Source organism: Symphalangus syndactylus, chromosome 1 (assembly GCF_028878055.3).
Source record: "Symphalangus syndactylus isolate Jambi chromosome 1, NHGRI_mSymSyn1-v2.1_pri, whole genome shotgun sequence".
Lineage (NCBI taxonomy): Eukaryota > Metazoa > Chordata > Mammalia > Primates > Hylobatidae > Symphalangus > Symphalangus syndactylus.
In genome coordinates, this window is record NC_072423.2 from 60,454,952 (window position 1) to 60,467,884 (window position 12,933).

Sequence of the window (12,933 nt, forward strand, 5' to 3'; positions counted from 1 at the left end):
AAGACTTTTTTTTTTAGATGGCATCTCACTCTGTTGCTCAGGCTGGAGTGCAGTGGTGCCATCTCAGCTCACTGCAACCTCCGCCTCTCAGGTTCAAGCGATTCTCCTGCTTCAGCCTGCCGAGTAGCTGGGATTACAGGTGTGTGCCACTACACGTGGCTAAATTTTGTATTTTTAGTAGAGACAGGTTTTGCCATGTTGGCCAGGTGCGTGCCACTGCGCCTGGCCTGGCTGTTTCAGTTTCTTATCCTTCATGTGTCACTTGTAGTAGCACTTTAAATTTCTTTAAGTACTTTTAATTTTCTTAAGTAGTTTTCCTTTGCATTCACAATTTGAGTAACTTGCACAAGAGGCCCAGTTTTCCACCACCTGTCTTGGCTTTCGACATGCCTTCCTCACTAAGCTTCACAATTCTAGTTTTTTAATTTAAAACTCATGTGACAGACATGTGACTCTTCCTTTCACTTGAACACTTAGAGGCCCTTATCAGGTTATTAATGGGCCTATTTTCAATATTGTTATGCCTCAGGCAATAGGAGGCCTGAGGAGAGGGAGAGACACAGGTAAATGGCTGGTCAGTGGAGCAGTCAGAACACATGCAACATTTATTGATTAAGTTCACTCACTGTTTTACATGGATGCAGTTCATGGCACTCTAAAACAATTAGCACAGTAATATCAAAGATCATTGATCACAGATCACCATTATATAATAATTACTTTGTTACTATATTACATATATAATAATAATAATAATGAAAAATTCTGAAATATTCTGAGAATTATCAAAAATGTGACAGAGACACAAAAGTAAGCACATGCTGTTGGACAAATGGAATTGACGGACTTGCTCAACACAGGGTTGCCACAAACCTGCAATCTGTAAAACACCATTTAATGAGCACTTACTATAAAAGGATACTACCATCTCACACCATTTCATTTACTTATCACAACAGCCCTTTGATGAAGTTATCGTTAGACTCATTTTATATGGAAGAAAACTGAAAGCTGAAGATGAGAGCAATTTGCTCAAGGTCATATTGTTAAACAAATGTATCTGCTAGAACTTAATCCTAGTCTACCAACTCCAAAGCATGTGTTCTATTCCCTACATAGCCTATCCTAAAGTATCATGTGGAAGACAGTATAACACTGCTGTCAGTAAGCATACTATTCTATTACTCATAAGCAAAAGTATGTGTATAACTCTGTGTGTGTGTGTATGTATGTCTATGTGTATACGCGTAGGTATATTATGGAGCAGAAGAAGCAAACTCTGGCCTCAGTGGTTTTTGTGCCCCTATGGTGTTGCTGCATCTGTCCCTGGGCTCTTAGCAGCAGTGGTGACAAAAACCTGGATAATACCCATTTCCACACTCTGTGCTCAGCACTCTATGATTTATGTGGGGCTCTGTGGGAGCATGCTCCACCGTCTTGTCCCCATTTCTCTTATTTATTGAAACTTTGCTGCTGTCTTATCCTCATATCCCATCTGTTAGTTGAATAATAAAGGGTAGGAAATTGATGTCAAAGCAACCATGATGACAAAAACAAAAACAAACAAACAAACAAAAAATCCCCACTGCTCCAGATGGCACTAATTTTAACACTACTTGAAATATTTTCCTTAAAACCAAAGAAAAGATTCATGTAAAACAATCTTCAAAAAAATTTTTTTTGAGATGGAGCCTTGGTCTGTTGCCCAGATCACTGGCATAATCTCAGCTCACTGCAACTTCCACCTCCCGGGTTGAAGTGATTCTCCTGCCTCAGCCTCCCAAGCAGCTGGGATCGCAGGCGTCTGCCACCACGCCCAGCTATTTTTTTTTTTTTGTATTTTTAGTAGACACGGGGTTTCACTGTGTTGGCCAGGCTAGTCTTGAACTCCTGACCTCAAGTGATCCATCTGCCTCAGCATCCCAAAGTGCTGGGATTACAGGTGTGAGCCACTGCATCTGGCAACAACCCTTTTTTTAAAAAAAAATTTAATTTTTAATTTTTTTTTTCATAGAGATGGGGGTCTTGTTACTTTGCCAAGGCTGGTCTTGAACTCCTGACCTCAAGTGATCCTCCCACCTCAGTCTCCCAAGTAGCTGGGATTACAGGCATACACTGCCATGTTTGAGTATAAAACAATCCTTTAAGTATATTTCTAATATAGTTTCCCAAATTTTCAGTGCTTTTTTACAATCTCAGCTAAAGAGAGCTAGTTGGCAAACTATATTGTACAGTTGGTTCTACCTAATGAACAATAGTTAACTACATTTCAAATGCTCTTTAGCCAGTGGGTCCTCTATCACAATATCCTGAACATTTTATTTTATAGTCCAGCAGTTTTAACCCATAATGGCTGACAGACGTTATACATATAATAACATGAGACTTGGCACAAAGAAATATGGAAAGGTTATCATGCTAGATATTAAAGTTTAAGTCCCACAAGACGCTCAAGGCATTTTCAAATGTAAAGTAATGGAAATACATAAAAATCAGTAGACAGGGTGAGTACGGTGGCTCACACTTGTAATCCCAGCACTGGAGGCCAAGGCGGGCTGATCACTTGATTCTAGGAGTTAGAGACCAGCCGGGGCAATGTGGCGAAACGCTGTCTCTATTAAAAAAAAAAACAAAAACCGGTAGACAGTCAGAAATGAGTGGAGGTTATTTGACATTAATGAAGGATAACATTATATCGGAAGTCTAGAGGCCAACAACCTTTTAACTTTTGTCAAAATACTTTATACTACAGATACGTTTTCCTTTGGTTAACGACTTACCTTCAAAGGTTGATTTCTTCTTATTATAGCAAGTTCAATGTTTTTTCCACCAGACTGGACAACCTAATGTAGAACAAGTATGCCATTAGCATTATTTCAGCAAATTTTGTGTTTAATAAACAAAAATGGATGAGAAAAAAAACTCATGATTTCCTAAATATGCTTTATTAGGTCACTTACTTCTAGCAAAGCTTTTATTGCTAACTTGATAGCTTCACTGTCGCTTGCTATGGCATCTTCTGTGTAATTCTTTTCTAGAAATTCTCGAACAGTTTTAGCACTTCGGCCTATTGCATTTGCCTTGAAAAAAAAGTTAATTTATTAATATCATTGCAGTAGGAATGAATTTATGGTTACTAAATAAAGTTTAGAGGTTTGGAGTTTACTCCAGTATAACTTAGTAAAATTACCAAATGAAAATTACAGATTTGAAAACATAGCAAACATTTCAGTAGCTCATTTGGTTACTATCAGAATAGTCTGTAATGGTGGCATGGTTTTTATTTTCCTTTTTTTGTTTGTTTTAGCGATGGGATCTCACTCTGTTGCCCAGGCTGGAGTGCAGTAGTGGCACATTTATAGCTCACTGCAGCTTTGATCTTCTGGGCTTAAGTGATTTTCCCACCTGAACCTCCTGAGTAGCTGGGACTACAGGTATGCATCACCACACTCAGCTGCTTATTTTTTTGGTAGTCTTGCTATGTTGCCCAGGCTGTTCTCAAACTCCTGGCCTCAAGTGAGCCTCCTGCCTCAGCCTCCCAAACTGTTGGGATTACAGGCGTGAGCCACAACATCTGGCCAACTTTTTCTTTTAAATATACCAATGCTTTGTCCTGGCTAACACTTTCTATTAATACAATGTCTCCCAAATCCTTGATAACCAGAAATTATTTTGTTTATATATTTTTTCGAAACAGGGTCTCACTTTGTGGCCTAGGCTGGAGTATAGTGGTATGATCACTGCTCACTGTAGCCTTGGCCTTCTGGGCTCAAGGTATCTTCCTACTTCAGACTCCCAAGTAGCTGGGACTATTGGTATGTGGCACCACACTTGGCTAATTTAAAAAAGAATTTTTTTTAGAGACAGGGTCTTACTATGTTGCCTAGGTGGGTCTCGAACTCCTGGACTCGTGATCCTCCCAGCTTGGCCTCCCAAAGTGCTGGGATTACAGGCATGAGCCACTGTGACGGCTCAGAAAAGATTCTAAAAGGCTGAAACTTGAAAAGATGTGGAGAGGCAAGGAGCTATAACTTTACAATATGGCACAAAAAGAAGAAAGCAAAGAGAGGGGAAAAAATGACATCAACATGAAGAAAGCCATTTACCTAAGTTGGGCTGAACACCATTTTTGTAGATTTTAGAATAAGTATAGTGGTAACCTAATTGATTCGTTATCTTCTTTGACTCTTAAGCAAGAAGGGCTTCTATTCCATTCCTCTTTTCTTTGTTCTTTACACATTTTCATCAGATGAAGGAAAAATGCAAATGGATTTTCCTGGCTGCATGGCTATAAGTAGAAGGCCGCATATTCTTTTAATTCAGCCTAAATATCCAGATTAGTATTCATGATGATAATAATGATAATAATAAGATTTTAAATTTTATATTAACAGAACACTTATGTGTCAGACACTAGGTTAGGCATTTTCACGGATCATCTCATTTAACCACCATAAAAATGATTAAATAGGTACTGTTACTAACCCCAATTCTTAGATGTAGAAATGGAGGCTTGGAAAGGTTAAAATAGGGTTTCTCAATATCGGCACTGTTCACATTTTGGGCCAGCCAATTCTCTGTTGTGAGGGCTGTCCTGTGTATTGTGGGATTTTTAGCTGCCTCCACAAACTAAATGCCAGCAGCAACTCCCACCCCAGTTGTGACAACCAAACATATCTCTTGTCAAAGACATTGTCAAATGTCTTTTAGGTGGGACAAAATCAGCTGTTGGTGAATTACTGACTCAAGTAATCTTGGCCAAGATCATACAGAGAGTAAGCAGAAGAGCTAAGCTTTGAAACCGTGGTCTGAATCAACAAGCCAAGCTTTTAACTTGATACACTATGCTGCCTAGGATGATTACAGAGTAAAAAGAACAAACAGAAAGGCCTATCCTTTCACTGGCATTAAATGGGGGAATGTCTCAGCTATAACTGTTTAATATTATTATTATTATTTTCTTTTGTGAGACAGAGTCTCGCTCTGTCGCCCAGGCTGGAGTGCAATGGCGTGATCTCAGTTCACTGCAACCTCTGCCTCCTGGGCTCAGGCAATTCTCCTGCCTCAGCCTCCCAAGCAGCTGGGATTATAGGTGTCTGCCACCATGCCCAGCTAATTTTTTTATTTTTAGTAGAGATGGGGTTTCATCATGTTGGCCAGGCTGGTCTTGAACTCCTGACTTCAGGTGATCTGCCTGCCTCGCCCTCCCAAAGTGCTGAGATTACGGGTGTGAGCCAGCATGCCTGGCCAACTGTTTAGTATTATGATTATGGGAAAGAGATCTCAAAGGAGATTTTAGGACATAAACATGAAAACACACCATTTATATTACGTTATATAACAATATACTATTCTGGTTAGCAAAAGATTCTTTTTACTTCATATAAATTTTTCTATGCCATTATATTTCAGAGGATTAATACAAGTAGCTGTTGAAACTTCTAAATTAAATTTTATGGCCTTGAAATTTCACCAAGATCAAAGGTAAAGCCTTCAGCCTGGTGTGACTTTGAAGTCTATTTGCTACTAGATTTGTTTGTTTGTTTGTTTGTTTTTTGGTAACTAGTTGCTACCCAGAGAGGAAGTACATAGTTAGTAGCTTCAGGTAGTGGTTTATCCAAAAACTTCACTGGGCCTTTAAAGTCACCCTGCACATTTCTGGTGACTTTCCTATCCACTTCTTCCAATTCTTAATGTCAACATCTTTAACTCCTACCCACCTGACTTGTTTTCTAAAATCTATCCTGTTCTTGCCACACTCAGATCCCCACCCTCCCTTGCTCCATCACCCACCCCAGTCCACTTCAATAATGATTGGTAGTTTTGCAATGCTTTTCCTACCTGCCTCCTCAGATTAATGATGATTTTCTACGACAAAGACTATTAGCTGACAACCCTAATATCCATTCTTCCTTTGTGACAGAACTCTAGGCAATGTGACTGCTGAAAAATGTCACCTCCTAGCTTCTCTTACAAATAGGTATACACAGGTGGAAGTCACTGGGTGAAGGTCCTAGGAACCTTTGCTGCCTAGAATGCAGACATATTGGCTAGAGGTCTAGCAGCTATCTTGAGAGCACGGAAAAAGACTAAGACTAAAAGAGACAAATAGCAGCATCTGCCTACTTTCAGACTTTGCATTGTGTGAGAAAAATCAATCTTATGTGTTAAGCATCATCAGGTCTTTGTTGTTAGGAGATAAAAACAATCTCACTGACAGACCTCGGAAGTGCATCCTGTGACACACTGCCCCATACACCTACAGAAACAAAAACCTTATTCCTGTGGCTACTGGAAGTGGTAATGGCAGACAGCCCTCAGCTCTTAACTCTCTTGGGAAGGTTCCCTGGTTAACAAGAGCTCCCTCAGGTAAGGTCATGTGCTCTTCCAGGGCCAGCCTACACTGACTGAGTGATGAAGAGTATCAATGTGCAGTCCCTTCACCCCAAGTTAGAATAGCTCTGATGAGCCACTACAGATCCAGAGCACTCCATGGTGTCAACTGAAGCCTTTATTGTGACTACAGTGCAGCCCAATGTCTCCCTCTGCCCCATCCTGATCCCTTCCCTTCAACAAATGCTGATACCAATGGCACTTCCTAATATATATCTTATAAAATAATAATCTTCCCATGAGGCTATGTGACCCTAAGGAAGGACAGGGTCTCTGCTGACAAGTGCAAAACAGCTTTTCTCATCTGAAGGCTTGCTAACTTCCAGAGTAAATCTTCAATGTCCTCTCCCACACTAAGAAAAAGAGATGTGGAAATGAGCAAAAAACTCTACTCACAATAAATAAATCACAATTTCCACTATTTTTGAAGTATAAACAACAGAAGGCAAAACTGGTCAAGTGTTGTCAGAAACAATAAATTGGAGGATTATATTAAACAGCCTTTAAAGTCTTTTCAGCCCTGAGGTTCTAAGTTTTTATAGCAGCATTTTCCGAAGTGAATCCCACAAAACATCAGAGTAGAGAAAGGATCTATGATCAAAGGGCTCTACCTTCAAATAATCTTGGGGACTACTATTTTACCTGCTTCTAGAAGATTTAAATGCTTTTTAGCAGATCCAGGTGTACTTTGGTAACAAAACTTACTAAATTTCTTTAAATAGCTAAAAAAATTACTTAGCTAGAGAGCTTGTTTACCTAATACCTGTTAACATTAAAAGAAATGCACTTTGAGAAACATGGCTCAGAAGTATATGACATAGTTAACGTTCTTACCATTTTGAAATATTATGGTCCATACTGACAAGAGCAAAACATACCCCTTAATCATTAACATCATTAATCAGGGTGGGGCTTAAGTCTATGCAGGTGGGTCTCCTTAAAATAGTATAGAATAGCTTTTAAATTAAGTAACCACTTCAATGCACAGCATATTTGATGCCAGTTTTCATCAAAGTTCTTTATGAGCTAATTTTATTTAAAAACTTAAAACAATGCAAGCTTTTCAAGAAATACACAGTAAACTGAAACAAAGTTTTAAATACAAAATTTGAGTGCTAATGGCCAGATTGGCATTCCTACAAATCTACAAGCTATATTGCAAGTGAAAGGAAGAATATTTTTTAAAATGTGTACAACTTCTTAGATACACACTTAAATACCAATATCTTAGAACTAATAAGCAAGAACATATTCAATTCCTGCCACTAAATGTCTATAAAATATTATTTTGAAAAATCAGTAAAATAGGATTATAGTCAAAGTAGGCATTTAGAAGCATCACTTCATGATCTGAATGCTATAAATATTATGTTTTCACTCTAAAATATAGGATTAGTGTTTGCTGTAAAATGAAACTTGAATGCTTAAAACACAAACTTCCCTCACTAAATTGCCAATAGAAGAAATGAAACAATTTTAAAAAGCTGTAAGAATTACTAATGCTTCAACAGTTCAAAGGGAGAGAACATTTCTAGCTGAGAATCAAGTAGACAGCATTATGTTATTACCTAGTATTCACTTATTTGTTAAATACGTATGACCACCTTGTATATAAGGTTCAATTCTAAGCACTAGTGTGTCAACAGTATAAAAAGTAGACAAAAGGCCAGGCCCAATGGCTCACACTTGTAATCCCAGCACTTTGGGAGGCTGAGGCAGGTGGATCACCTGAGGTCAGGAGTTTGAGACCAGCCTGACCAACATGAAGAAACCCCGTCTCTACTAAAAATACAAAATTAGCCAGGCGTGGTGGTGCATGCCTGTAATCCCAGCTACTTGGGAGGCTGAGGCAGGAGAATCGCTTGAGCCAGGACAGGGGTGGAGGTTGCGGTGAGCCCAGATCGTGCCATTGCACTTCAGCCTGGGCAACAAGAGCGAAACTCCGTCTCAAAAAAAAAAAAGTAGACAAAAATCCCTGCACTCATAGACCTTAAAGCTTAGTGGGGGAGAGATAGATAATAAACAAGGTAAACAAGGAAATATGTAAAATAAACAGTACATTAGTTGTTATGAGAGAAGTAAAGCCAGGATAGGAAATAAAGAGCATTGAGAATGGGCTACAGTGCTAGACAGGCCAGTTAGGAGGGGCTTCACTCAGAGGGTGAGGATGGTAGCCATGCAGATATCATGCAAGCTCTGGGCAGAGGAAACAATAAGGAAGAACAAAAGATAAAAGCCCTGAGGAAGGTACACATCCAGCCTCTGAAGAACAGTAAAGAGGCCAGTGTGGCTGAGTAGGAAAGCAATGGAGGAGTTAATAAGCTTCGGGTTGGAGAGTTAAGGTGGGGGCCAGATAAGGTTAGACCACTGTAAGGGCTTTGGTTTTTACTCTGACTTACTTGGGGGGCAAGAGGGGATTTTGAACAGAGGGGTGACCTGATCTGACTTAAATTTTAACAGAATCACACTGTTGACAATTAGAGTGCACATTCTTTCTGGGTGTGCCAAGAACGCATGGCCTTGACCACTCTTGACGGGGCTATTCCTCAGGACTGTATTAGTAGCCAACAACCCTGAGGAATAAGGTCACGTCTTTCTGCAGAAAAAGAGGAGGCTTGTTCACTGCCTATTACAAAAGTGGTAGATTCCCCAAGTTCAGGGTTTCTTAGCTATTATTATTATTATTATGTTTTTGAGACGGAGTCTCGCTCTGTCGCCCAGGCTGGAGTGCAGTGGCGCAGTCTCGGCTCACTGCAAGCTCCGCCTCCCAGGTTCACGCCATTCTTCTGCCTCAGCCTCTCCGAGTAGCTGGGACTACAGGCGCCCACCACCACGCCCGGCTAATTTTTTGTATTTTTAGTGGAGACGGGGTTTCACTGTGGTCTCGATCTCCTGACCTCGTGATCCACCCGCCTCGGCCTCCCAAAGTGCTGGGATTACAAGCGTGAGCCACCGCGCCCGGCCCTTAGCTATTATTAAGAAGACCCATCGTATCCACCTGCTTCCTCTGTGCCACCAACGGCACTTGGCAGGCCTGAGGAGCTGGCACCATCACAAAATGCATGCTGTTTGCTGCAAAATGAGGTGGTAGTTGGAAGCAACGTGTGACCAACAGAGGCTTTTTAAGAGAATGTAACAGTACTTTTAAAATTGATTTATTATTAAATAATAATGGATTGGATATCCCAAGTGGCATATGGCTTCTCAACTGGCCTCTAAGACCAATTATTTCCATACGCAAATAATTAACCCTGTGCTCAGGAAACCTCCTCTATAAGGTTTGTATCACATTGCTACATACATATAAACCAATGCTATATATAGTCTAGGGGTCAGAAAATCATAGCCGGCAAGTCAGTTCCCTGTTTTTGTAAACGAAGCATTATTGGTACATCACTATGCCCATTTATTTATGTAAATCTATTTCCGGTCTATTTCTAGTTTATGTTACTATGGTAAAGTTTAGTAGTTGCAACAGAGATTGCAATGCCTACATGGCTGAAATATTTACCATCTGGCCCTATAAGAAGTTTCTGATCCTTGCTACAGATCATCAATTTATACTCTTAAAAATTATTGGGAACTCCAAAGTGCTTTTGTTTGTGTTATACTTTTTGGTATTTACTGTATTATTGTTGAGATATATCATGTGCCTTGGGTTCTCAGACAAGGCTCTGTTTTTCAGGCTTGTCTATGCAGCTGGTAATCTTGAGACAAAGTCTTTCCTCAGATAAAGGGCAGGCTACCTTATTGCTTGCTATAAAACCAGGAGACTCTCCATGCTTGGTGTTCCTTAGCTGTGAAGCAAACCAACTTTGTTCACAGCATTCAACCAGGCCATATTACATCAACTCTGTGGGTCTTGAGGATAAAGGGAATCTACACAAATATGCTGATTCTCATGCTGTTTGATGTGTCATGAGTAATAAAGTCTTTTGTTTCTGACCCAGAGGGTCTTGTGTTTTCTGCCAGTATTCATGAAGCAGCAGCAGGCTAATTTTATTAGTGTATAAGTAGTGTAAAATCAAATCCCAGACCCAATAATTAGAAACTGAAACTAAGAAATTTTTTTTTTTTTTTGAGACGGAGTCTCGCTCTGTTGCCCAGGCTAGAGTGCAGTGGCACGATCTCAGCTCACTGCAACCACCATTTTCCCGGTTCAAGCAATTCTCCCGCCTCAGCCTCCCAAGTAGCTGGGATTATAGGCGTTTGCCACCACACCCGGCTAATTTTGGTATTTTTAGTAGAGATGCGGTTTTGCCGTGTTGGCCAGGCTGGTCTCAAACTCCTGACTTCAAGTGATCCACCACTTTGGCCTCCCAAAGTGCTGGGATTACAGGCATGAGCCACCGCACCCGGCCGAAACTCAGAAAAGTTTTTAAAAATTTAATTCATTTAAAGATAAGCCCATTACACGTTATATTAGTCTGCTTGGTATGTCATAACAAAATACCACAGACCAGGTGGCTTAAACCACAGAAATTTATTTTCTCAGAGTTCTAAAGGCTAGAAGTCCAAGCTCAAGGTGCTAGCAATTTCGGTTTGTACTGAGGGCTCAGTACTTCCTGGCTTGCAGATGGCTGCTTTCTCATTGTGTCCTCACAAGGCCTTTCTTCTTGTGTGCACACACACATGTTCGTGCAAAAGAGAGAGCTCTCTGGTGTCTCTGTCTCTTTTTATAAGGATATCGATCCTATGGGATTAGGGTCCTATCCTTACGACCTCATTTAACTTTATCTCCCTATAGGCCCTATTTTTGGGGGTTAGGGGTTCAATGTATACATTTTGGGGGACCCAATTCCATCTATAACACATGTTAATATAAACATGTTTTTATGAAATAATTGTATTTTCTAAAAGAAAAACTACTTTTTTGAGAAGAGTGGTACAAATATACTTCCTGTTTACAATATATTTGTCTTGCAAATATATTTACTCTCTGGCTTCACAAGAGAAAGCTGAATTCTTTTATCTGTTTTGCATTCAACATATTGCAATATGTTATTATGGCTGAAGTATATATAACCTTACACAAATATGTAGTTAGAAAAGGGAGGAATATTTTAATGCCCTTCTCGGAAAAGTGTGGATATTCCACTCAACAGGTGGTAGTTAATTGCAAATTAAAACCTGCAACCACATAAACTTTTTTACTGTTATATTAAAGTCTCTTGGCTTTTTATAAACTAATATTTTAAAATTTCTCAGTTTTTTTTTTTTTTTTTTTTTTGAGACAGAGTCTCGCTCTGTCGCCCAGGCTGGAGTGCAGTGGCGCGATCTCGGCTCACTGCAAGCTCCGCCTCCCGGGTTCACGCCATTCTCCTGCCTCAGCCTCTCCGAGTAGCTGGGACTACAGGCGCCCACCACCACGCCCGGCTAATTTTTTGTATTTTTAGTAGAGACGGGGTTTCACCATGGTCTCGATCTCCTGACCTCGTGATCCGCCCGCCTCGGCCTCCCAAAGTGCTGGGATTACAAGCGTGAGCCACTGCGCCCGGCCAAAATTTCTCAGTTTTAATTTCTAATAGTCAATATTAGAATGCAAAACCTACATAATGTTTGCTTTGAATAGGTATTTTATCTTGTAAGATTTTGTAATGTCATGCTTGCTCATTTGGAAAACTGGTTTACTGAATTATGCAGATCTTCCAAATGTTGACCCATGTGATTTCTAAAACATTAAATAATCATGCTTATTCATTTTTCACAAAGAAACTGTCAGGCTCATTGTGGCAAACACATGTTTTCCAAAATTATAATTTTTGCTTGAAAACTTGAATTTTATCACTGGCAACAAATCATTGGAAACAACTGTCAGTTGTTTCCTTAAAGTAACAGGCTCAGTTTGCTCATCCTTGAGAATATGTCCTGCCAAATCTCCAAGTCCTAATAACCATGGTTATTTATTGTTTTGTCAAGTAAAAATGAAGTTCCATAAAAGATGGGCTGTTTTAGCTTGCAATTCAAACAATCACAAAACTGCTTTTCCTCAAGACATTCACTGTACCTGCAGCAAACATGTTTATGAGTACTTCCATTTCATCATACAGAATGTTAAAAAGATGTACACCTGAGTCAAGATTTAATAAAACTAACAATCTTTATGGTTTCATCAAAGAGAACTCATGTTAAAGTCAAATTTATTGAGTTTTTAACTGCAAATGTATGGTGGTAAAGAAAAAAATGACAGCTAGCACAGTTGGGTACCAAGACGCCAGCAATTTTATCCATGATCACGTCTATGCCATCAGTGTATGTATCCATGAAGTGAAAATGGGAAATATTGTCTCAGTATTATTAGGAAAATAGTTTTTACCTAATGGGTCAGGGATTTGCAAATCACATTTTGAAATCTGCCACTTTTTACTGTATATCATATTTGGCCAAATTCTTCAAGTGTATAAAGCCAAGCAACCCATACACAACAAGGATTCCACACAGACCTACTTGAAAGTTCATAATGTGGCAGTTTTTCTTTTCTTTTCTTTTTTTCTTTTTCTTTTTTTTTTCTTTTTGAGACAGAGTCTCACTCTGTTGCCC

General features: G+C 39.6%; 1 protein-coding gene across 5 annotated transcripts in view; it reads right to left on the reverse strand.

Annotated features, from left to right (window-relative positions):
• The window catches only part of PSMA8 (proteasome 20S subunit alpha 8), a 61,604-nt gene that overhangs the window by 16,554 nt on the left and 32,117 nt on the right, over positions 1-12,933 (reverse strand). For 4 of the 5 annotated variants that reach the window (XM_055235617.2, XM_055235606.2, XM_055235635.2 and 1 more), the window contains exons 5-6: positions 2,961-3,080; positions 2,781-2,843 (exon numbers count right to left, since the gene is read on the reverse strand). In XM_055235617.2, coding sequence (XP_055091592.1) covers positions 2,781-2,843; positions 2,961-3,080 — 183 coding nt within the window. The remainder of the gene's footprint in view (positions 1-2,780; positions 2,844-2,960; positions 3,081-12,933) is intronic. The other variant, XM_055235645.2, reaches the window with a different exon arrangement.